General features: G+C 44.4%; 2 protein-coding genes across 2 annotated transcripts; both read left to right on the forward strand.

Annotated features, from left to right (window-relative positions):
• Positions 1 to 730: 730 nt before the first annotated feature.
• ABCB9 (ATP binding cassette subfamily B member 9) lies at positions 731 to 4,880 on the forward strand. Its single transcript, XM_078624252.1, has 11 exons — positions 731 to 1,394; positions 1,499 to 1,613; positions 1,937 to 2,067; positions 2,145 to 2,350; positions 2,733 to 2,930; positions 3,001 to 3,129; positions 3,216 to 3,404; positions 3,559 to 3,732; positions 3,842 to 4,001; positions 4,353 to 4,489; positions 4,560 to 4,880. The coding sequence occupies exons 1-11, from the start codon at positions 731 to 733 to the stop codon at positions 4,878 to 4,880; spliced, it is 2,424 nt and encodes an 807-aa protein (XP_078480378.1).
• A 905-nt stretch (positions 4,881 to 5,785) lies between these two features.
• Positions 5,786 to 15,722, forward strand: LOC144741753 (vacuolar protein sorting-associated protein 37B-like). The gene is given in 5 exon segments (XM_078624254.1): positions 5,786 to 5,890; positions 11,361 to 11,387; positions 11,390 to 11,534; positions 15,042 to 15,124; positions 15,231 to 15,722. Coding segments are annotated over 5 exon segments (852 nt in total).
• The last annotated feature ends 9,911 nt before the right edge of the window (positions 15,723 to 25,633 follow it).

A 25,633-nucleotide genomic window follows, 5' to 3' on the forward strand; every position in this document is an offset into this window, starting at 1 on the left:
GTCCCTGTGAACGCGTTAAAAAAGACGGGCTTCGTGGACATGACGTCATCAGTCGGTGTCAGAGAGCGTCGGTTTGGCCGCGTGAGCATCGACGATCTTTGACAGCGGTTCCACCTGACGCCGTCTGTCCGAACACAAGTTCATGTTGGCTACCGTCTTTAAGCAGAGACACCCCCAATGACTCTGTGTGTGCTTTAAGAGACAAACGGACAAGGCAGCAGGACACCGGGACATCAACGGAAGCGCTTAGTGAACAACTCACCTTGTCTCTGCTAGCTGCTGCTATTGCTAACTCGCCGGACTGGCTGCCATGGAAACCGTTTGAATCTCCCGGACAATCAGATACAGCCTATTTACAGTTTAAATGGAGTTAGTTATACTTGTTCGACCTTGTATGTAATCTATTTGTTCCCTTTAGTTACAGCTGCAGAAAACCGGAAGTGGGCTCCTACAAAATAAAAGTTGTCATCAACAGTCGCGCTGAGTGAACACCTCACCTTGTTGCTGCTAGTTGTTGCTAACGCTAATGGGAGGCTAATGCTAATGCTCACTGGACCAGCTACTGTGGAAATTGTACTTGCACGACTTTACATGTGATCTATTTGTTCCCTTTTATTACAGCCGCAGCAAACCGGACGTTAACCCCTACAAAATAAAGGCATTAGGGGAAATAAAGGACAATTTAAGAAGAACTAAAATATTCAAGGAGCTGCTGCAGTTTACAACTGTCATGGGCATCAAACCAAATGTGATCTGCACCGTGTTATTCATCCTAGTCGACTGTGTTGTCACCACTGTCCTATACACACACGGGTCACAGCTGGTCACGTTCAGAAATGATGTCCTCCACTTCAGTATGTTGCAGTCAGTACTGGACGTCTGGGGGACAGTGCTGCTGCGAGCCTCTTTGCTGCTGGGGGCCTCCATAGGCGTGTCATGGAACAGAGAAGATGGTCCGAACAGGGTCGCTAAACTCACCACGCCGATTCTCCTCATCTGCCTCGTTATCACTACTTACACCCTGGCCAAGCTACTGATGCTAACAGAGGTGAACCTCCTGTCCAAGCAGCCCTGGTTACTGAGTTTGCTATGCTGGACCTGTGCCTCCTCTCTGGGTGTGATGGGACTGTGGAGGCTGTTGGGGAAAAAGTCCAGCTCAACGAGCAGGGGCAGTGGTGAGCCAGGACGTTTTGAGGACACTGAGAAGCTGATGGAGGCAGCTGGTGAGGAGGAGGTGGTGATTGGGTGTGAGAGGAGGAGGAGGAAGAAGAAAGACGAGGGAAACGAGGAGAACACAAACTCAGGAGCAACGCTTGGACGTCTGCTGAAGTACTGTAGGAATGATTCCGGACTGCTGTCTTTGGCTTTTCTTTTCCTCCTCATCTCTGCTGTGTGTGAGTATGCTAAAGGTTCTTCGAATCCATTCCCTGCTGTTCAGTTGATACATAGCCCTGGTAGATGTTTGTCCTCAATCCCAGTCTGTTTGTTTACCCTCCAGGTGAGGCCTTCATACCGTACTACTACGGGAAGGCCATCGACAGCATTGTGGTGTACAAGAGCATGACGCACTTTGCTCGACCTGTAATCACTCTGTCAGTTTTGGCCTTAGTCAGGTACGTATGTACAGGTGTATTCCATCTCTCAGGTCCTGGTGGGGATCTGTAGAAGAGAATACATTTGTGACTCTTGGGCTGCATTCAGACATATAACACCATCTGATGGTGGATTGACGATAGTGGGAACTAAACCAGAGTTACCATTTTGTCATTTTGTCAAAATCAAAATCTACAGAATAACGTATATTTTGGCCAGTAGACTGTACAAATAAAATCACAGTTTACCAATGGAAAACATCTGAGACGATGATCCTCGACTGGATTTGAGCCCAGAATCTGTCAGACGTACAGCTTTAATGCTTCTCAATGCTTCCCTGTAGTTCACTTGCAGTGGGGGTGCGTGGAGGAGTCTTCACCCTGACGTTTGCCAGATTGAACCTCCGGCTCAGGAACAATCTCTTCAGAACTCTGATGAGGCAGGAAATTGGCTTTTTTGATAAGAACCATACAGGTAAGATGAGAGTAGTTCTTCCATCCTGTTGCATCATTTGTCATGGACGTTTCTCCCTCCCATGTGTCACCCTGTAGGCGACATCATTTCACGCCTGTCGGCTGACACCACACAGGTGAGCGACCTCATCTCTCAGAATGTCAACGTCTTCCTGAGGAGCACCATCAAGGGCGCCGGCTTCTTCATTTTCATGTTTGGGATGTCGTGGAAGCTGACGTTGGTGACGATCATGGGATTCCCTTTCATTGCACTCGTCTCCCAACTTTACGGCGAATACTACAAGGTGAAGTCTCTTCTTGTTCATGTGTTGTTGAATTTGACTTTGCAATCGTTTTGAAACACATCTGACATGGTCAATGAGCATGAGACGAGGTATAAAGAACTGTATCGCTATCGCCAGTAAAACAGACGGTGGATTCTTGTGTTGACACTAGCACTTGGGGTGTCCCTCTCTCTCTTAATGACCAATCAGAGGTCGGCATGCTTTAGTTTCTCACTTGGAACCTTGATGGAGGAGGAATCAACAATAGTACCAGACACCAGGTACTATTACTGATAGAAACGTAAAACAGCCCAATAGAGTGGAGTCATTCTAGAACTGTAGTGGAAAAGGAATAGAGATAGGGACTCTGACGTCTGTATGTGTGATTCTCATCTCGTTCCAGAAACTGACTAAAGATGTGCAGACAACCCTTGCAGAGGCTAATAAAGTTGCAGAAGAAACCATTTCGGCCATGAGAACAGTACGAAGCTTTGCTAACGAGGGTGGCGAGGCCGACTCGTACTACTCCAAACTCCTAGACATGTTCCAGCTCAACAAAAAACAGGCGCTGGCCTATGCTTGCTACATGTGGTCCAGTTGTGTACGTATCAGCAGCATTGTTTATTAGTGAGCACGGGTGTGTTCCAGTGTGACATGACTGTGTTTTCCAGATCTCAGAGCTTGCTCTCGAAGTCGCCATCCTCTACTATGGCGGGCACCTCGTGGTCACCGGTCAGATGAGCAGCGGCACCTTGATATCTTTTTTCATATACATGCTACAAATCGGAGAATGTCTGGAGGTAGTTTGTCTTTCCTCTCTTGGTCCGTACTTTTACGAAGCCTTTGCAGCCTCGTGCGATCACCCTCGCCTTCTTTCTTGTGGCAGAGCATCGCATCAGTGTACACAGGCCTCATGCAGGGCGTGGGAGCTGCTGAGAAGGTCTTTGAATACCTGGACAGGGAACCCCAACACCCAGCTGACGGCACAGAGGCTCCAAGCACATGCAGCGGTCTGGTTGAATTTCAAGATGTCACGTTTGCCTACCCGACACGGCCTGAGACTGAGATCCTTCAGGTTTGTCATGTGACCCTTCTGGAATTGTAAACTGGCTTGAGCTGTTTAGTTCCTGGACTAGCTAGTCCAGTTACCACTTCACAGACATTTGGTTTATTGGTTTGTCAAATTTAGTCTGAACTAGCTGACTGTGTGGATGTTGTGACTGTTGCAGGGGGTGTCGTTCACGCTGCGGCCTGGAGAGGTGACAGCGCTGGTTGGGCCGTCAGGCAGCGGAAAGAGCTCCTGTGTGAGTCTGTTAGAAAACTTCTACCGTCCTCAGCAAGGCCACGTGCTGCTGGATGGAAGGCCTGTTCACACCTTCCAGCATGAATACCTCCATTCAAAGGTTAGCCCACCAGTGAGATGGACTGACGGAACGTCTTTGAGCAAAGTTGTTCTGTCGGAAGTAAAGGTTTCAAACCCACAGCAGGCCTCTTTGGTTTTGTGTTTCGCAGGTGGCTCTTGTGGGTCAGGAGCCTGTTCTGTTCGCTCGGACAGTTGCTGAAAACATCACCTACGGCCTGACCGACGTCTCCATGGAGGCTGTGATTCACGCCGCCACCAAGGCCAACGCTCATGATTTTATCACCGTCCTCCCCGAAGGCTATGAGACAAGTGATTTTCTTCAACTTTACTCTCTTTCAGCTCAAGTCTCATTCAATTCAAGTCCCATGGTTCTTTTTTATTTCTAGAATTTCATGTTTCATGACAGAAAATGTATTGTACTAATTAACTAAAGCTGTGGATATTTCAGGAGGAAAAGGGTGAAGTAGAATACCTAGTATATATTATAGCACTACACATATGAGCATTTTCTATAGTGAAGAATCTCCATGGCAATGCTATAATTATACAGTCAAAAATGACATCTAAAAACAACATGATCACAGATTTCAAAATGAATGAAATAAATGCGCCTAGCTGTGTCAGCTACTTTAGCAGTTACAGACTCATTGCGTCTCCCAGGTGTTGGAGAGAAGGGCACGCAGTTGTCAGGGGGGCAGAAGCAAAGGGTGGCCATCGCGAGAGCTCTCATCCGAAACCCTCGCGTTCTCATCCTGGATGAAGCCACCAGTGCCCTGGATGCAGAGAGTGAACACATTGTAAGAGTGAAGCCCTGAAACATTCACTGGGTAAGGATGTGTACCTGAGTTCATCTCATGTCTTTTGCAGGTTCAGCAGGCTCTGAACAACATCATGAGAGAGCACACAGTGTTGGTGATCGCCCATCGGCTCAGCACGGTGGAGAAAGCGGACAATATCATAGTGATCGACAAGGGTTGTGTAGCTGAACAGGGGGCCCACAATCAGCTGATGGCCAGTGAAGGGCTCTACTATAAACTGGTACAGAGACAAGTTCTGGGCATTGAGACAGGGGCAGATTTATTCAACCTGTCCCAAAATCACAGCTGGAGCCCTGGTGGAGGACGTCAGCGGAGTAGTCGGAGCAGCAGCAGCGGTGGCGGCGAGGCAGAAAGTAACGCTTGCTACTGAGAACCGACTGGATTGTTTGTACATGTGGGTTGATGCCCTTAATAATTCACTGATTCAAAGCATCCTGAGCAAAGCCTCTGGCATATACCAAAGCTTTGATGTTTTCATGCACAGAAGGAAACATTTGAAGCAGAACTGAAACTAAACACACTGAAATATTGAATTTACTGTGGAGTCTTAGGAATTTGTCTCATATATATATAGGAAAGAGGCATATCAAAGAGCTCAGTGTTGCCATGTCCTTTGAAAAATAGAAGGATGACTAAACTCCCATACTTGAAGCTTTGAAGCTTAGAATATACTACATTTGATTTGGTTTATTTAAATACCCTATAAATACCTCCTCATCACTCCAGACAGATAACTTCATATTGTATTTGTTCATATTGTTTCATTGTTGTGTTTTATTACAAAGAATCGTCGGGTGTTTCCATGTGAGGATTTTTAGGGCATTGCAAGAGATGTAAATTGTCTTTGGGGATAGGTCCGAACACTGCAGACACATCCTGCAGCGAATAACATGAACTACACATTAAAAATAATCTGATTGAAGTCCTTTCATGTGGATTTATGCCAAACGCTGCCTTCATAATCATTGTAAATTGGCGTTTCTTAGGTAATCCGATATGAGTGTGGACAAGCTGAGGCAATGCCATACGAAATCATTATTGTGTTAAAGCTGAGATCCTGACACGGTTGTGTATTCGCTTTTATGACACATTTCTCAAGCGCCTGTCATAATTAATGAAAGGCGGTTTGTGAGGTCGGTTTGTGGTTATTCCGACAGACCTTGAAGGCGGCATCGGGCCTGTATCCTCTTCACTTCCTGGAGCTCGGTCAGCTGTCACAAACTGAGGAACAAGAACCAAAGCACGGTCGGAGAGAAGCACGGGACAAGACCCAAAATGTCTAGTTTTTCTAACAAGTTCAGCGCTTACACGATGACCCAGCTCAACGAAATTCTGGAGAATGACGACAAACTCACTACGATGATTCAAGAAATGGACGAGGTATGTTTGGCTTTTGTAGTCCATCGCTAGCTTCTCACTGCTCCTTAGCCTTTGTTGTGTTCACCAGCTAACGCTCTGTACAGTCACGGAAATGGCTGCTTCGACTTCGTTTTATGGCGAATGTATGTCTCCAGTGGTTTTATTAAAATAGTTGCACCCTCCTGAACAGTCGAAGAATCTTTCAACCTTGTCAGGGAGTCCAGTTTAATCACTCCAGTGTCCAGTGAGTTAGTTGTTGCTCCACGTTAGTGAAACTCCCCAAACCACACACAGTTAACTTCATTGGAAGAAGTCAAATTCATCACCGCTGAGTCATTTCAGAAAACGGTGGGAATCCTGCGGCGGACGAGCTTCGACACTTTCAGGAACCAAACTCCATTCAAATTTCTGCCAATTTAAGGCAGACTCATGTGTGAGATGTCCGAGGAAACCGGACCGGACTCCGTTATCTAACCCACCTGCTCGGTATCTGCTGTACCACCAGTCAGATTACTGTGCACCCACCGGTACTTTGTGTTTGGCTGACATGTCTAATAAAGTGTCAAACATCACCACTGTATCGCAGGTCAAACTTGTTCTGATAAGCAGTTGATAAGCCTCTCACATTTTCCACAGGCAAAGATTGCAACAGTCTCTGTCGGGTTTTTTTTTCGTCACACTGACATTTGGCCTGTCCGGGGGGGGGTGGGGGGGGGGGCTGGCAGATGACAGGGTTTTATTCTGCTGATTATTTCCTTCCCAAGAAGCCAGTTAATCTATCAAACCTAATACTTCCTCCCCCACTGTCCCCCCAGGAACCACTTTCCTCTCTTGCCAGCACACCTTGTACCAGACCAAAGTACATTGCATTAATATTACACCCGTAGGTTAGGCAGGAGACAGGTTGTTTTACTTGTCTCCAGCTCCATGCTGAAGTTAATTTTGTGTAAGAGTGAGCTTACCACCAGCTGAAGTGTACCAGACCTATTTATTTCCCATTGAGGACTGTTTACGGTGTTGAATTCATTGTGAGCCTGCCTTTTGTGTTGTCAGTTATGCTTTTGACCCACACCCTATCCGCTTGTCTCCATGGTTTCATTTTCTCCAGAAGTAACTGGGAGGGAGGAACTTGACAGCAATGACTCTGCAGTTGTTACCATGACACTTAATGTTGTGTAAAGATAGGCCAAGTAAAGACATGCCTGAGGTGTAGATTTGTGGGAAATTGTCTGTGTAACACCAGGATGGGAACCAGAGTCTTGAGAGTCCTAAGTGAAACTCAGTCAATGAAACTCAAGATAGCTTCAAGGCTCACAGAGGCACTTTGTGTGTCTTTTCCAAATACTGTCATCACCAATTGGTATCACCAGTTGTACAAATGGGGCTTGTTCCCACTAAATGACGTGGACTGTTTGATTTTCCAAACTCCATCCCTGCTGTAGTAATCCAAGCTAAAATGAATAAGATCAATCATCGCTCAAGGCTGCACTCAGCTGTTTACTAATTATAACTTGTGTGTATATTTGTCATGTTGTTTACTGTGAGATTCCTGTCAGACTATTCATGCAGAAGATGTCTTGGGCTTGAGTGCATCAATGATTTGGGAACAGCTTTCTCGGACCTTCACTGTAGCACAAAGACGTGGTTAGATTCTCCTGCCAACATGGTGTTTGTTGCTTATTCCTTTTCTCACTTGTGCAACCTCCCCTCAGATATTCTGTCAGTTGTGCATGTGGTTACTTAGAAGGTTGTGTTTCCTGTCCCTATCCAATACGCTATCCTTGCATGAATTCAAAATGTATTTAAGTCATGTCATTTATTATTGCATAATATTCACTATATGATGATTGTAGGTCCCCTTGAGGAAAATGTGCTTCTAATTTCCATTTATCTACGTGTGTGTGGCACATTAAAGTGACCTATATCTATTCTGGGTTCCTAAAACATGTCATGTCTCTTAATCTGGTTTAACCTGTTGTGGGTCTCTAAGAAAGGTCTGCTGCGCAGAATTAAAGTCAAAAATAAGGTTGAACATCTTCAGCTCCATAAACACAAACCAAAAAATAAGGCTGAGCCCCCACGAAAGGCAGCAAATGATACATGAATGACCGTAACTCATCTCTAACCCACAGCTCACTGTAAGACTCACATGATTAGAAGTACAGGAGTTTTTGGTAGATTGAGATGCTTGTTTGCTGCGAGTAATCCATCCATCACCGAGATGGAGTGGGAGGAACACCACCTTATCCTGCCTGCTGACCCACACTCACATTTGCCCCCATTGCCACCCCCTGTCCTGGTCTGTCTGTCCTTACTTCCTCTGTCCTAACCTCTCTGTCCTTACGTCCTCTGTCCTAGTCTGTCTGTCCTTACATACGCTGTCCTTAGATCCACTGTCTTTAGACCATCCTTCCTATGTCCCTAGGCCCTGTCCTAACCTCTCTGTCCTTACACCCCCTGTCCTAGTCTCTGTCCTTACATCCTCTGTCCTAGTCTGTCTGTCCTTACACTCTCTGTCCTAGTCTCTCTGTCTTTAAATCCTCTGTCCTAGTCTGTCTGTCCTTACATCCTCTGTCCTTAGATCCACTGTCTTTAGACCATCCTTCCTACGTCCCTAGGCCCTGTCCTAACCTCTCTGTCCTTACACCCCCTGTCCTAGTCTCTCTGTCCTTACACCCCCTGTCCTAGTCTCTCTGTCCTTGCATCCTCTGTCCTAGTCTGTCTGTCCTTACATCCTCTGTCCTCAGATCCACTGTCCTCAGACCGTCCTTCCTACGTCCCTAGGCCCAGTCCTAACCTCTCTGTCCTTCCATCTCCTGTCAACAGTAGATGTCCTATGACTGACACTAAAAGTAATACGGTAATGAGGATGAGATTAAACACAATGACAAACTCTTTGTACAAAGCGCATTATCAGAAATGTATTTGTACAGCAGATTATTATTCAGACAAAATCTTAACCTACATTTGTTCAGGCTCAGTTGGTGAAAGGTACAGTATTTTGTGATACATTGAGCTGCTTGTTTGCTGTGAGTAATTCATCCATCATCTAGACGCCAGACAGTTTTGTGGTTTTCCTACATGTTCTCGGCTATATTTGCACACATTGGTTGGAGGTGTGAAATGAGTCATGTATGTGTATGTACAGTGTGTTTTCACTGACGGTTGAGACTGGGATGTGTTGTTCCTTACTTACACTTCATGGTTTCACAACCTGCAAGTGTTTTTTTGTTTTGTTTTTTATTTCTAAACGTGGTTTTAAACTTTTTTCTACACTATTAAATGTGGCTCCTTCTCATGTACTAGTCTTATTAAGCCATCAAAGCGAACTAGCAGACATTAAAGATCCTTGCACATACATCAGATGTTGACTCTTTCGAGAAGTCTGTGCTGAACTGACGTCCACTCATCACAAAAGAAGAATGACTGGTTTACAACAGTGTTGAGAGCCTGAGCCTTTTGTTACAGGTGTTGCTCTTATGTAATGTTCATGCTCCAAACATGTTCAGCCATATAAGGTTCAACAGGGTCCAGCAGCTGTCAGATAGTTTCCTGTCTGTTGGTCAGTGACACAGTTTCATGTGTTATTTGGTCGGGAGATGGATGGATGGATGGATGGATTGATAAATACCTGCTCTCACTGATCATCTGACTCAGTTGTAATGAGCAGGGTTCTTATTATACTAATTTAACAGTCTAAAAAAAAAGATCTTGATTTTCCGCAATAGAAACTGGCCATTGTGTATGTCAGTGCACCAGCTGTCAGTTTTATTTCATTCATCTACACATTTATTATCTCTATTTGGTAATGATGACTGATCAATTCAACAATAAGAAACAAATCCAACCAGTCGTTCGCTGCACTTTCTTGTGACATTGTTTCCCCCAGCACACACAAAATGTTGAGGTGACAGCAGAAAACTCACTTCCTTGTAACGACGTGTGAACAGCCACATTTCACATTAACCTACAAAAGAACACGACTCAAAACCACATGGGACAATACCCAGATGTTCTACATTGTTTGGTACTGTGTGTGACATTGGGGTTGAAGGTCACTCGAGAACAGCAGAGACACCAAATGACAGAGGGAACGCATGCATGACAAAGTTTTGTCCCTGAGAGCGATAAAGAAAACCTTTGCTAAGTCTCAGCTAACATGTTTAAACAGAGTTAAGTAAAGTAAAACACAGTTAATTAAAGTAATGAGAGTTGAGGTGTGTGTGTGTGTGTGTGTGTGTGTGTGTGTGTGTGTGTGTGTGTGTGTGTGTGTGTGTGTGTGTGTGTGTGTGTGTGTGTGTGTGTGTGTGTGTGTGTGTGTGTGTGTGTGTGTGTGTGTGTGTGTGTGTGTGTGTGTGTGTGTGTGTGTGTGTGTGTGTGTGTGTGTGTGTGTGTGTGTGTGTGTGTGTGTGTGTGTGTGTGGATGGGAGGGCAGGGCAGAGGAGAGAGAAAGTGACAACATTTTGTGATTGTGGGCGGGCTGATCTAGAGACCACATTCTTTTTACTTTTGCCCAAAGATTGCTGAAGATCAGATCTGACTTCTTTCTGGTAGAAAACAACAGAAGCGCTTCAGACTCCAGATGTCAAGCTGATGTGTACTCATGATTCTGAACATGTTCTCAGAGGTACTGCTCTTTAATTTTTGAATAAGCTCAGTGTTTTTTACATATACGGTGGGGAAAATAAATTAGAATATTTAATAAAATATAATAAATAATGTATAATATATAATATAAAAAATATTAATTTCTAAGTACGTTATTAAATAAGTGTCTACATTTTTGTCAGTCAATATATTTGTAATAGGGCTACTGACGGGAAATTGTCACCACATCAGTAACAATGCCACACATACAAAGAAACACATGGTGATGATTGCATGTTAATACATTTACTGAGAAAACGGTTCACGCATCCAGTACTTTCCCTGCTGTGCAACTCTCCCTGCGTTGCTCGGTGGAATCCAGATAGGAGAGCATTCTGTTTTGATAGTTTTGTCTCGCCTGGCAAAACCAGACCGACATCAAGATGCTGGATCTGAGCACTCACAATTGGCAGGACTCATTCTGACGGCCGTGCTAAATGTCTGCCGTTCAAATTCCCCTCTGCATGCAAGAGGATAACAAAGAAGATGACGTCAGAGCAACAAGCTCCACTCTAGGTTCAAATTAAATTTGCTACCACTAGGGTTGTCCTGAGTTGTTAGCAAGAACAATACCTGTCCGACATGTCGTCTCTGACGGTACCTGATCTGTAACTGGGGGAGCACTATCTCTTCTGAACATGTGCAAAAAATAGCTTTCGAGAGTTTTGAACTTAAGTTTTCAACTTTTTTTGTTTCATCAGTCTTTAAGAATTCTTTTTCAACAAAAAACAAAGAGTGGCAATCAACAAAGACATTTGTGGATGTTAAAACAAAAGGGAAAAACGACATCTTTAATGGTCATGAGTTCAAGGACAAAGCTGACGTTATGATGTTTCTGTTACAGATGCAGGAAGTCCAGCAAAGCAAGGAGGACAAACGCTGGTCAACAACAGAACCCTGGCGGAGGAGAACCTTGCTCTTCAGCCCAGACTAGAAGAAAAGAAGGAACAGCTCAAAAAGCGTTACAGTTGTCTGCAGGAGAAGTTTGAAGCCTATCAGCTTCGCAAGTCCACCCTAGGTACAGTACAGTACACAAAATCATGACGTCTGAGCTGTTTTTTTTTCACTTTCATTTTTATTTCAGCAGTAAAACAAAAACCATCCTTTGGGCCGGCTCCAACCCCCAACCTTTGTGTTAACACACAGATCCACTAACCACTGGTCCACAGAGACAGTCCACTGCTGCTATTGTGGAGTTTCTAGACACAGATGATGAAAATGTCCCTATCTGACAATGAGGAAGAATCCTTCAACAGATTCCTGGATCCACATGGGTCCTGGTCCATTGGCAGGATTTCCTCAACATTTCATTGAAATCAATTCAGAACTTTGATTAGTTCTTTTGCTAACAGACAAACTGACAGATAAAACACCGGCAAAAAACAGAACCTCATGCCGGAGGTAAAAATACATTTTCGACGTAGGTCGAAGTGCTGCTGGCCTTTCTATATTTTTGACAGGTAAATTTACTTCAAAGTACATACTGTCAATCAAATACTGCTGCTCCCAATGTTGTGAACCAACTGGATGCTAATATGTTGTGTCATTTGTTTTCCACATTATTGTCTACACGAACACATGCACAACAGACCAGTTTTTTCCAGTTCCTGTGTTTCAGGATGAGACACCAGAAGTCACTTAGCTGAGCAGGAGTCAAGTTCCATCACGTGTTTGTCCCATATGCGAGTTAGATCTTGGTTGTAGGCTCTGTTTAACGGCATACTAGGCCGTGTGATACACCTCCACAGTACTTCCTCGTGTGTGAAGAAAGGCATAGTGACGATACTTGTGACCTTGTTGACGCAGCGGTTGCTAAGCAACCCTCTCAAAATAGTATGCCAGACCGCTCACTCCTCTGCTACACAGCCTGAAGTTTGTGTGGTTCCCTGCGGAGGTGTGCAGACGCTGGGAGCGTTTATGTAATACAGACAGAAGATGGAATCGATGAGATAAAGTCTAGCCTGAAAACCTTTCTGACGTTGTGTGTCCGTCTTGCTGGACTGCTTTGAGCATACCATGAGCGTCATGCAGCAGCCAGTTGACTTTTTTGCAGTCAGCAAGAAATGGCTTTTGTCAAAATGTAGGTTACCCAGTGCCCCCACACCCCATCCCCCACTGTCCACACACCAGCCGTCCTAGTTATGGGATTTTGCAGTAGAGCAGCTGGAGGACAGAGCTCAGCTCAGAGCTGCAGACATTTTCCCAGATTAGCATTCAGTGTACGTGTTTGCATTTAGTTGCACTCCCAGCTCCACACCCAACCCCAACCCCAGCCCGTCCTAGGAAATTATCCAGTCTTCCCCCTATTTGACCGTTCATTGGACTCCTGACCCCGACTCCCTCCACCACCACCACACTCCCTTTACAGACACCAACCACAGCGGAGCATTGTGCTGCTGGGCAGTCTGATGGGTGAGTGTGAGCTAGAACTGGAGGATGAACAGCCAACCCAGGGAGGAGGGAAAGGACATGAAGAAAATGAAACTTAACACCCAACCGTTAGTTGGGTGTTACAGAGGTTCATTGTCTAATAGTCTTATTTAACCAGCAGTTGTGTTTTTTCCTGTGTGCTCTTGCATGTCACATGCTATTGTATAGGAGAATTGATTGACACACTGACCAGATAGTTAGTTTCATTGGAGGTCAAACGAGCCTGTTCGGGATGTGAATACAGCAGGTGGGGTCACCTGGAAATAGGTCACAAGGTGTTTATTGTGGGTTTAGCAGCACTGAATAGGTCTTCTAAGTTGGCTGTCACTTACGAGTTGTAAAGACGTCACTTGTTTTGTAAGTTAAGTGAGAATGTAATAAGTAATAATGACAACCTTTGTGATGTGCACGTATTGATCCTCGCCAACATGTGAGAGGCTGTACCTGTCAGTGTGACAAGCATGTTCTCACGACATGTAGGCATGCAGACAGTGACAATGTACATCAACGCTAATGACAGTCGTTTTTAAGATGAGACGGTTGCTCGGCCCTTATCCATTTTGGCCTCTTTTCCTTTTCAAACACTTTATCCTTGTTCCTCATTTACCCCTTCAACCAGTGAACTTCATTCACAGTTGGCAGAAAGCAGAAAGACGGTGACAGATGTGGTAGGTGTGGGGCCTTACCTGCCCAGCACATTCATGAAAGGGATTTTTATCATCTGTCTTCACCTAGTTGCTGAGGAAGAAAAGTTTAGTACAGACTGCCAGGTACCCCACTCTGTGTGTGTGTGTGTGTGTGTGTCCACTGTAAAACATTGTGTGTGTGTCACAGCTCAGTGGAATGGAGGTGAGTCGTCAGTAACTAGTTTAAACACATTTAAAATGTCTCATTTCATGTTGTTTGTCACACAGGTTGAGTGAACTTCTTACAAACCCCTCCTTCTTAGTGACACCCAGTCAGCTTAAGTTGACTCAGCAGGGCTCTCAGTGTCCGAGGCGCACAGAGGATGCAGCGGTCACCGGACCATGGACTGGCTCAAATACCTTGCCCCATTTGTGTGTGCATTCCCTGATGAATGAGAAAAAAGTTAGTCCTGAGTTAGTGTTTGTCAGACTCGTCTGACAGTCTCATTACTATTAAAATAAAATGACCATAATAGTCGGTTTGCACTACAACACAGCTGTGTTTGTCGTCACGTGTGACACTTTGTCTATTTAGTGTACTTATAGACAATTATAGGCACAAGTATAACGCATGCTCTTATCTCAATTGCAATAAGAAGATAAATTTATTTCCAGCTCCTTTACATAGGTTCTTCTTTTCAACAATGGAAACGCTGAGGTGTCACTTGGTGGCTCCTGAGACCAGCTGGGAATATTTAGACATGGTGTGTGCAGCAGAGACAGAAGCTGGCATTGAGTGAGGAGAGCTTCCTCACTCAACATACTTTTTTTACACTCGCTTTGTACTAGCCTGCACCTCTGCAACACTGTTTTAATGTCTTTTAATTGTTTTTGTTGTAAAGCACTTTGAGCTGCATGTGTGTATGGAAAGTGCAGAATAACTGAACTGACCCTGACATTTGGTCTGACAGTCTGTGTTTCCCCTCGAATCATATTACTAGTAGGTCATTTTTCTGTCAGCAGAATTAAATATACCACATCCACTATTAATCAAGTCTCAATTACAGGAGAAGCTACTGTGCTACTGTTGCTAAGTTACCTGTCGCGCTGCTGTAAACCCTCTTTATTACTGTCACATTCATTTGTGGTGAAGTGCTGAAGAAACATCGTCCATCCGTTTTGGGTCTTTGTGTGTTTTAGGAGCTGATTGCACTTGAACTACATTTCCTCTCTTTGAGTGGTGTGTAGACAGCAGCCCCTGTAACTGAGATGTGTTGGAATGATGTGGAATGATGTAGCTCTTGACTGTCAAAAAGGCTCATTGTCACTGAGATTTAGTTCAGTGCTGACGACAGAGAAAAGCACCATTCCTTTAGCTGAAGAAACGTATTGCTGGTACATTTCTGCCAACAGGACCAAACATGTCTCAGAGTAAGCTAAATTAACAAAAGTGTCGTCTTATTTTATAGATCACAAGTCAGGAAACACCTCCCTGGACATTCTGCTGGCTCTGCTTCAGGCCGAGGGAGCCAAAGTAGAGGAAGAGACCGAGGTAAGCGGCACGCTGCATTCTCCACTGATGACATCGTGAGCTTCCTTTGTGCGATCGTGGGTGTGAAAGCATTCTGTTTCTCATCGAGTGTGTTTGAACTCAACAGAATATGGCTGATTCTTTCCTGGACGGTGACATGACCCTGGATGCCTTCATCGATGCCTACCAGAGCCAGAGGAATTTGGCCCACCTGAGACGGGTGAAGATTGAGAAGCTGCAGGAGATGGTGCTGAAGGGCCAGCAGCTCCCACAGGCGCCTGTGCCTACCTCCAGATCTCAGGATGTATCCGCAGCAGCCAGACCTTCATCCTCCCTCCTCACGGATGCCAGTAGCAGCTCTTCCCCCACAGCTCAGCCCAGGAGGAAACCTCCACCTCCTCCGGCTCAGCCAGCCCCAATTCTCAGTCCAGCTCCAAATGCTGGCGCGCAGCCTCCTGTCTTCTACACAGCATCGCCGTACCCACCAATTCCTCCCAGAACAGGCCAGCCCTTCCCCAGCGTCTCCTCTGGCTACCCGTTTCTATCTCAGTACCCACCTGCTTTGCCCCAGCGGCCCCCACCGCGTATGGCTCCACAGCCTGGCTTCATCATGCAGTAGATGAAGGCACTTGTCTCTCAGAGGTAACTGTCACAGACCATTTCACCTCTGAAAGTCCTCTGAGAACTCCTTTTCATGGTGTCTGCCATCTTGGAATATGACCAACCTCCGCACAGGAAGGCCAATCTGCGCTGGTTCCTCTGGTCATGCTCAGCTGAAGCAGATCTCCTTTAATCTCTGTGCTCACCACCCACTCCCATCAACACTTCCCCCAAAACAGATGTGTTGACATGAGCCTGGGCGCCCACTAGCGCTCAGACGAAGATGTAGGCTGTAGTCAATGAAGCATTGGTCTGCAGGATGCAGAGCGCATCAGTTATCAGCGCTTCCTGTGTCAAGGCGGCGCCCTCAGCTCTGCATGCCCATTCATTTTCAGTCTGAGCCCCCTGCAGGCATGTTCCTCAAACTGCTGCTGCTCGGGAACTCGATTAGTCATTCTTGATCTCCATTGGCAGCAAACTAATATTAATGGTGATGTATATGCAAGCAAAGAGAGACCCTAATTACTGTGCAGTTTTGATCCAAATATTGTTACCCAGAATACATTTACGCAAAACTGCATATATGCTGTGAGTTTGTTTTGTTTAATGAGTAAAAATTCACATGGTACATAGAACTATTTTAATTTCAGCATCTTTTTTTGAAGAGTACTTTATAGTTCTGGTAATAATAGCCAAAATAGACTGATTAACATGTGTAAAGGAGAGCTTTGGCTGGTGTATCTGTTTTGCAATATGCACATGTGTCCGAGGGTCCAGACCTGCCTGTCCAAGATGGCTGACTGTTGGTCCATCTCAGGGCAGACGAGGAGAGTAGCTGAACTGTGGGAACAAATGACCAGGTCTTAAGTGAAGGATTTCTGTATTTGTATACAGTGCTGATGTGAGACGTTTTCCTTGGGTTTCTTTTGTAGTGTAACACTCCTGTGTGGTGTCCATTGTGTGTCAAAGACTTGGTTCAGACTGGAAAATAGCCTATGGTTCTCTGTTTGCTGTCACACTGTGCACCAAAGTCTTCAAACATCACTACTTGTTTGAAAGTTTCCTGTGTAAGTCAGATAATTGTTCCCAACATATCTGTTTAGGTTGAAACACTATTCTTGTCATGGAAACCAGATTTCCTTCAGAGGAAGTTGCAAAGTCAGCCTGGTTTCTGGTGCAAATAGAAATTGGCTTTTTCCTCCTTACTGCTGTTGCTGTGCACTGTTGAAGAGCCACGAGTGCCTACGATAGGAAGTGATGCCGATCACGTCCTCTTGACCGCTCCATGTTTCTCTGTATGCAGCTTCTGGACTCGACGGCTGTAGATGTTAGAACCCAACACTCCCTGTAGACTTTCAAAGAAAAAGAAATGGCCTAAATATTGTCTCCGCTGCAGACTGTATGTCCTAGAAGGCCTGAATAGATGTCTTGAATACGTGCCAGGGAGACACTAGATATCCTCAGACTGTGTGCCTACTGGTGCTGCTCATTCTCTTCCATTGTTTTCAAGTATGCTGGGTGATTTCAAAAGATTTCTGCATGGGGGTTTTATTTAAGTGGGTGAAACAGCAGGGCTCTTAAACAACTGTCATATCTATATTTACCCTGAAGGCACAGAAGGGGACCATAGAATGGACAAGACAGTTCTGTCAGCGGACAAAACTGCAGAAAATAGAGCAAACGCATCAGTGTCTCGATGAGCCAGCATTTCTAACAACTAACAACAGCTAATTCTTTTATGCATGGCCTTTTTGTTCAGTCTGAAGAGTCCTAATACTTTTTTTAGTTGTTGAGCTGCTTGTTATGTTTGACCTGATGTGTGTATCCATGGTTTTTATATTTTGTGATTGGTGGTATATCAGTGTAATGTTGTAGCTATTTACTTTCAATGAATGTTTAAGTGGAATTTTATGCTATTTTGAAGTTTAATAAATCTCATTTTTTGTATCTGTTTCTGTGTTTACATTTTACATTTTTCTCCTATTGTTTACAATTCTCCAGGCACGAAAATGAAACAAGACCGCCATCTAGTGTTGTGATGGAGAAAGGATGGTTTTCTCAAGCTGTTGTCCTATACTGCCAGAGGTGGAAGACAAACTTCAAATAATTTTATTTTAACAATAAATTCGTTTTACTGTACAGTGATACAGAAACATCCAAATTGAAATATTAAAAAGATATATAATATTGTTATTCTGATTAAATTATGAACTATGACAAACATCTGCATAAGTCCTTTGGACAGCTATTCTTAGGTATAATAATATGTCAATTTCCCTCATTGGAATATTATTGAAATATTATCTATTATGTCGTCGTCTCGTCATATCGTCCCCCAGAAGGTTTGTGTTCGTGAACGCATCCTAGTCATGTGACACGTTTCCATAGTCACGTCACATCGGCTCCACCATGTTGGAGGAAACCAGCGCGGCTCCTCTGTCAGATTACAGTTAATCCGAGGAGGAGGACGCTCTGTCAAGACGCCGTCGGCACCTCCGAGGACTGTCGGACTGTTCTCGTCTGTTTCCTGAACGCGCCACTGTCATTTTTCCCGCAACAAACGGTCCGCGCAGAGAAGATGAGTCGTCGGTCCTCCGGTGCTTTCTGCCCCTGTTCGCCGACCTGCCAATGCATTAAGATGTTAGCTGGCTAACTAGCTAAAAGAAGAAGTAAATCGGATTAGCGGCGCGCGACAGCCTCCACTCTAGGTAATATTCCTTCATTCGTTGTAATTGACGGCTGTTACATAGCGAATGTATTCTTGTTCTACTAAATGTACATTACATTGTTCCACATTCCTCTTGTGTGCTGATTTTAATCATCAGTTGTTTTGTCATTTTATTTATCTTTATTCTTGGTTGCGGTGAGCTAGCGAGTGGAAATCACACGGACTGCTAGCTAATCTTTGCTGGGGAGAGACTTGTGCCTCCAACTCGAAGCAAAAGTCAAGACGGATCTGACGGTCGGGCTGACGGGCTAGCTGGTCTTCAGACTAGCTGGAAGGGAAGCGAGCAGATTGGAAGTTCACCTCCAGACGAAGCAGAGATGTCCGGGAAGGATAAAGACAAACAGGAGAAACAGTCAACAACGGAGCGGCTCGTCAAAGGTGTGTGTGTGTGTGTGTGTGTGTGTGTGTGTGTGTGTGTGTGTGTGTGTCTGTCTGTCTGTCTGTCTGTCTGTCTGTTCCTCACTGCTTGTCCTATTGGAAACTACCTGTAGCTTTGAATGGGACTAAGCCCTTTTTCTCTGAAATACAATCTCTAATGTTTTTAATAGTTTGTAAAAAGAACAAACTGTATTCTGCAGCAGATTCCTGAAATTGTCCTGTGATATGGATTTATGTCATCTCTTGCACACAAAAAAGCATCCTCACTCCAGAGATCAAACAGGCAGCAAAAAGTTGTGCCCTGACATTTTGGCTCTTGCTCTCTCATGACAATGCCCAAAGTCTGCATAGGTTGCCAGCACAGCTCACAGAGGTGGATTATTTCATGCCCATGCTGCCGCACCTCACTGGACGGACAATTGCCCACTAGTCTTGTCTGGCCCAGAACCGACAAGCTGTCGGAGGCAACTCCCAGGAGAGAGAAGCCAACTCTGCCACCTCCGCTGCTACTTAATGCCAGCGCAGCTCCTATCCCTGTCGGTCCGCAAGGACACTGGGAGAGAGTCCTGCCAGGGAACTGGAATGCTGAAGTGTGAGCCAGTAGGGAGAGGGTGAGTTAATTGTGGAAAGAATCTCCCCAGTGATCTTCCCAACATGGCCAGCCACATGCTGTACAGAGAGAATGGGAATGTGGCGGGGAAAGGAAAGAGAGAAGAAGAAATTTAAAGTAGGTCCACACAACTATGGTTTTGGTCAAGATCGCAAACCGAATCCAGTGGTGTGTCCACTTTAACTGGTCCCAGAACCAAGGCTCAGCTGGTGGAGCTCCAAAGACTGATGCTGCCCTGGTTGTGTCAGTCAATACTTAAGCTCATTCATTCTCTGCTGAATAGTGCAGTTGACCTGGAAGCTCAATCTCTAGGATATTTGATCTGATGTTTTCTCCTAATGGATATGTGTGGACGATCGAGGCGGTGCTGTCGGTCCACAACTGAGACATGGGGGGAGTGTAATGATCTATAGATCCGTGTCAATCCATTACCGAAGTAGTAAACGATGGCATGGATATGTCACGTCATCCTCACTGTGACGAAACTTGTGTTCTACCCCCATTGGAAATTTTTGTTTTAGACCTGTCACTGTCTGTCACTGTGAAATCCAGACAAAGAGATTATACGAATGACCAACAAGATGATAATAAAGCCAATTCTTGGCTATTTAGCGTGCCAGTTTAATGCATTCACTGATAATTAGAGCAATCTGAAGTGGATTTCATGATTCGCGTGTTCCATTCATCTTCACTCGGCCGCATCTTTGTAATTCAATCCTGCGGTACTGTGCCCATTTTGAAACAATAGCAAACATATTCCAGACACTGGCTCATATCGCCATCCAAAACATTATTGTCAGTGGGCAGGACGGTGGATAGTAGTGTCTTTGTTTCCGTGGCGTTTGTTGTCCTGCCAGACAGTGTGGGTGTTGATGCGGTGCAGAAATGGGCCCGATGGGTGCCTGTCGTTTTGAAGAGTTCATCAAACATTAATGGTAATCAGGCCAGGCTGTCTCTAATAAGAAACCAGTGGCGGCTGTTTATTTCAACCAAACATTATTCTCTGCTGCTGTTTGAATGACGGGCTGCTGTTTGCTGGCAGCCAGCGCTTGAGTTTCTATCTGTGTTTGAAACACATTGCACCGACCATACAGGACAACAGACCCAAAACCAATAATCGTAGGGCTGAGGTGGGGTGGGGTTGGTCCCGGGTGAATGGGAAGGACCAATTTAACTCACTGGCACTGAAACAACGGGGAATCGCTGGCAGCCGACCAGCAGATGCTCATAAATTTGGTCAACACAGCTGCTGCCTGAACCGCTTCGTGGTGTGGTTAATCTCACAGACACGATACGTCCCATTTTGTGTCATGTTTTTCTCACAAAGCCTGCTTTGTTCCGACAGGAGCCTTCCTTCAGTGTGACAGGGCTTTTAAGTAAACAGCCCCCAGAATCTGGAAGCCCTCGCTAATAGAGGCTTTACCTAATCTGTTCTTAAGGCTCGTACCTCAGCTTAGAGCGCTCTTCGCCACAGTGCCTCGTAGGCCTGGGAGCACTTACTGTTTATTTATACCACACTGGCCAATGCATGTCAGCTTGTTGGGACTGGGCTTTTGCTTTTCCACTGCAAACAAGTCAAACACCCGCCGCTGCCTTATAGTCAACCTTTGTTTTACCTCCCTGCCGCTAATGAATCCTTGTCTCAGGAAAAGGTCCACAGCATCAGTAGAGACACTTTCTAAACTCTCCTTTCTCTCCTTCAAGTCCAGACTGACACACAGTCCATTATGCTTCCTCTGTATCACTATCAAACACACCATCGTCTCATTAACACTCGTCTCACTGGCTCTGGCACCAGATGTTATTCCTGTCACATTTGATGCTGACGGATAGCTTTGATGACATCAGGAATCCAGGTTCAAACCATTGTCACGACCCGGTAGTTACTTATATTGTCCGTGGTAAAATCTTGTGTGGCAGAAAACTCTTGTTTGGTACTTTGGTACGTGCCTGGACTGTTCTCAGGTAAACTCGCTGTAATCTCATTTACCTCACAGGCCCTGTAAGTGAGAAGTATTGGATCAGTCTCTACTATTGTTTGAAACAAGTGGCAGTTTAACTAGAAACTGAGAAAATCTGCTATTTGCTCATCTAATGAACTGACACAGTGCAAATGTACACAGTGTACAGATTATTATGTTTAACATTCTTTTTTATGGATTTACCTATGTGTCGATTACAGTAAAAAAAACAAGATGAAATACATACACTCAAAGTGTAAGTCTGAGTGTTGTGTAAGTGTAAGTGTGGTCTAACACATTTTGTACAATCCAAAAAATAATAACATTTACATAAATTAAACTGTATACTACTGTTTATGTGGTTTCTAAATCACTGCAGTATTAATAAAACTTTTCTTTATAGTACATCAAAATTAGAAACAGGGAAAGTAATCGGTTTATTTTTTTTCATGTGAAATATATACTGTAAATATAATTCATTATGAATTAGCATTCTGCATTCTTACCTCAGTCAAAATACAAAGGCCCTAGAAGATGTAAAGGACAGTCTGTGTGTGACAATCTGTGAAGCTGCTAGTGTGAGAACCCGATACTTTATATTCAGTAGATTAGGGGCTCTCAAACTAAAGCCAGTCATTTCTACTTAAAGATGTTGTTTTTCTTGTCCTGGAGTAATTTCACGTGTCGCTGCAGTAGATGCACTCCTCACTGTCCCGACATGCTTTTAGTTGTGTTTTCCTCCTGCAGTCTGTGAGGTCTCAGCCTCAAAAGCACTGACCTTTTCTGATGACGGTAAAAGGATTGTGTGGGTGGTGTGGAGCAGATTACTGAAGAAGCAAGGCTCACATAGAGCGTGCGGGGGCTTTTACTGTGTCCTGTGCATCTCATTGGCGATAGGATGCACATGTACCCCACCCCGCAAAACATCTTGTTTATGTTGTTTTTTTGGACTGCTGTGTCGGATTCATGTTATCTTCTGTGCCACTTCTGTGAGAAGACCATGCTGCCGTTCATTGAACACACGTTATCTAATTCCCCTCTTGACTATGTTTGTTGTTATCAGTTTGAACATGCATGAACGTCTGAAATCCAACCCTCTCACCTGATCGGTGGTCCCTCTGCAGCTGTGCCATACCCGCCACAACACAAACTGACTACCAAAGAGCTATATGAAGATGGCAAACCCAACGCTGAGCTGCTCCGCAACCACCTGGTCAAGGAGGGCGGGTGGAAGAGGATGTGGCTCTAAAGATCATCAATGATGGGGCCAACAATACTCCCGCCAAGAGAAGTGCATGCTGGAAGTGGAAGCGCCTATAACGGGTAGGTTGGTGGATACTCACTGTGCGTCCGGGTGGGGGGGGGGCTGAGATCTAGAGAGGTCTGTAGTAGTTGGAAGGTTCCTGGTTCGAATCCATGTCAAAGTGTCCTTGCTCCTGATGCTGCGTCATCAGCTGGGATCTTTATGTGGCGTCTGGCAGCAAGAGAATGTGCGTGTGAATGGGTGAATAAGGTGAGGGTAAAGCAGTTTGAGTGCCATTAAGGTGGAAAAGTGCTATAAAAATAGATAAATTTACATAAATGAATCTAAAAAATGTCTGTCTGTCTAAAAAGGCAGCTATTTCCCATTTTACACACACTCACTGATTCTGTTTCACAGTCTCGACTCTCAAAACTCCAGATGTCAGGTGGTGAGACATAACGTAAAAGTAAACAAACATGTTGGATGACGAACAGGGAGAATTGATGCGGAGAAAAACATGAAACATTCTGGAAAAAGTATTGGGAGTCTGTCTTCCTGATTGGCTCTTGCTCCACATGACAATATTCAGTTCACTAATTAAAACTGAAACGGCACTGTTTTGTCTTCTGAGCAGGTCCTCAAAACACCACACAGGATAATGTGTGTGCGTTTTCAAAAGAAATGTTCCGTTTGGCCTTCAATTTGATAGAATAATACTTCTAAGAGCACAGCCCTCCACTGAAGATGCAAACCATCCAGATATTTCTCTAAATCTATTATAAATAGGCCCTGAATTATTTTTCCCAGTGGTGGAGGGTCTGTCCAGAAAGTCCTGGATCCAGATTTTATCATATTTCACAGGGGTCGAGACACATTCCTGCTAAATGATTCATGAAAATAGGTCCAGAATATTTTTGAAATTCTGACACACTAAACCAAGAAGACTGATATACAGGAGATATAAGTAGAGCTCAACCTTTTCGCTGGATCTCAACTGTAAAATTAGCCTAACTGGCTAACTAACCTGTCTCCGTTATCCTGAGCTGACATACCTGCCCCAACTGGCATGAGCTCTGTAACCTGTGCTAACCGCCCCTGAGCTAACTGACCCAGGTTTTACTGACCTGCACTAACTAACGTGTGCTATCTCACCTTTGCCAAGTTATGTGCAACAAGTGATGGTCACTGAGTGACCTCCGATGGATGCCAAAGAAAACTGTAGATAGAACCCCTGTAAACACTGTAAAAGTTACTAGTGATGAGTAATGATGCCGATTTATGCGTCAATAATAATAATAATGAACAATTATTTTCCATTTCTGAATAATCTGATTATTTATTCTGTTTAGTTTTACACAATTCTTGTTGGTGCTGTTGTATGATTACACCCTCTGTAAAAACTATTTTTTTTTTTTGTATTTATGTCAGGTTTGAGGGAAAGGGGACAATGCATAATAACAACAGTGGTACAGGAACAAACATGAAATGAATATCATAGTGAATAGCAAAGTCAACTGATTTGCATCTCTAGGCCCGTAGCAGGTCATTTAAGAGAAATTTGCATATTTTTTGAGAGTGCCTTTAAGTTGTCTTCTTATATCAGTATCATACTGTGACTTCTTCATGCTGAGGTTAAAGGTGATACCCAACTCATCACCCAGCTCATCAGATACCCAGGACTCATCATGTGATTTATGAGACATAGCTGCTGGCGATTTTTTTTTTTTTGACCAAATCTCTCAGGTCTGCATGAGCAAATAATAACATGTCTTTATGTATTTATTGTCCTAGTATGTGGCGACGTCCATGGACAGTTCTTCGACCTCATGAAGTTGTTTGAAGTGGGGGGGATCACCGAGTAACACGCGGTATCTCTTCCTCGGGGGACTATGTAGATCGGGGATACTTTCAGTATTGAGGTGAGTACTGTTGTTAGTATTAGTATAGTAGTTCATGCTGGCTGCAGTTTTGCCTCAGCTCCAATAAAAAAACACACTAACCTTTGTCTTACTGAGATATTTTTGAGGTTGTTTTGCTGCGGCTCTTGTAGGGTAATAAATGTAAGTGTTGCTGTGGTGCTGCTTTGAAGCTCTTACATCTGCACTTCTCAGACAAAATGTGTGATGCTGTGTGAAATTCAGTTTCAAATGCAGCTCAAAGGGCACAGTTCATCCCTGCTGATTAGAGCAGTTAAAAATAAGATGGAGGTTTTGGCTGCAGTGGCCCCTGTTGAGGACTTCTGGCAGGAAGCTGGGATTTCATTATAGTTTGATTACGGATCCAGTTTGGTTAAAAAGGCTTCATGACATACATAGAAACATTTTGAAATATCACTAAAACATAAATTAAACATTTTCATCAGCATGTGCCTCTCGCAATACATTAACATAAAAAGTGAACACATTGTGTTTGATCATCTGAATGTAGAAAAATATTACCTGGCAAAGTTAAACTACAGTAGCAGATGGCCGAAAGACAAACTGCATTTCCCGCAGACTGTGAGTCATATTGACCACCCGTGCCTCTGTTTCAGAGTATGGTCACATCACTATCATTATTTCGGTATATTATCCTGATTTCATCACGTCCTGTGAGGTTTTGTGCTGTTCCCCTGCATGAAAATGTTCAAAATGAGCATTTCTGTATTACTGTGAAACAGGTTGTCGAAACTAAAGCTGTTGTCGTACGGACATGGTGAAGTTGGCAGTCAGAGTCAGTTTCTGAAAACCTTTTGACCACAGTGGATGGAGGCATGTTCATGGGTTTATCAGGACTGAGGTTTCCATCTTTCAACAGTGTCCAAGGCTGTCTGGCATTAACCTTAGCATTAGCATGCCTCTTTGGGGATCACATAAACATCTCCTGTCTCTGCCAGTAGACATGCACAGTTATTCAAATGCAGTGTTGTTGTTAGGGAGGTAACAGCAAAGGGCACCTTGTCACCCAAAGTTTATCTTGCAGACATTTTGTTTTACACGCCTTATGTACAGACCTTTGGTATGTAACCATT

Source organism: Lampetra planeri, unplaced genomic scaffold, assembly GCF_965212315.1.
Source record: "Lampetra planeri unplaced genomic scaffold, kcLamPlan1.2.h2 scaffold_695, whole genome shotgun sequence".
In the NCBI taxonomy this organism is placed as follows: domain Eukaryota; kingdom Metazoa; phylum Chordata; class Hyperoartia; order Petromyzontiformes; family Petromyzontidae; genus Lampetra; species Lampetra planeri.

Excerpts from the sequence above, each read along its gene's own strand:
- ABCB9 (XM_078624252.1), top strand. The coding sequence starts at position 731 with ATGGGCATCAAACCAAATGTGATCTGCACCGTGTTATTCATCCTAGTC. Across the intron at positions 1,614-1,936 it reads TCAGTTTTGGCCTTAGTCAG|TTCACTTGCAGTGGGGGTGC; the intron begins GTACGTATGTAC and ends GCTTCCCTGTAG. Across the intron at positions 2,931-3,000 it reads GCTACATGTGGTCCAGTTGT|ATCTCAGAGCTTGCTCTCGA; the intron begins GTACGTATCAGC and ends TGTGTTTTCCAG.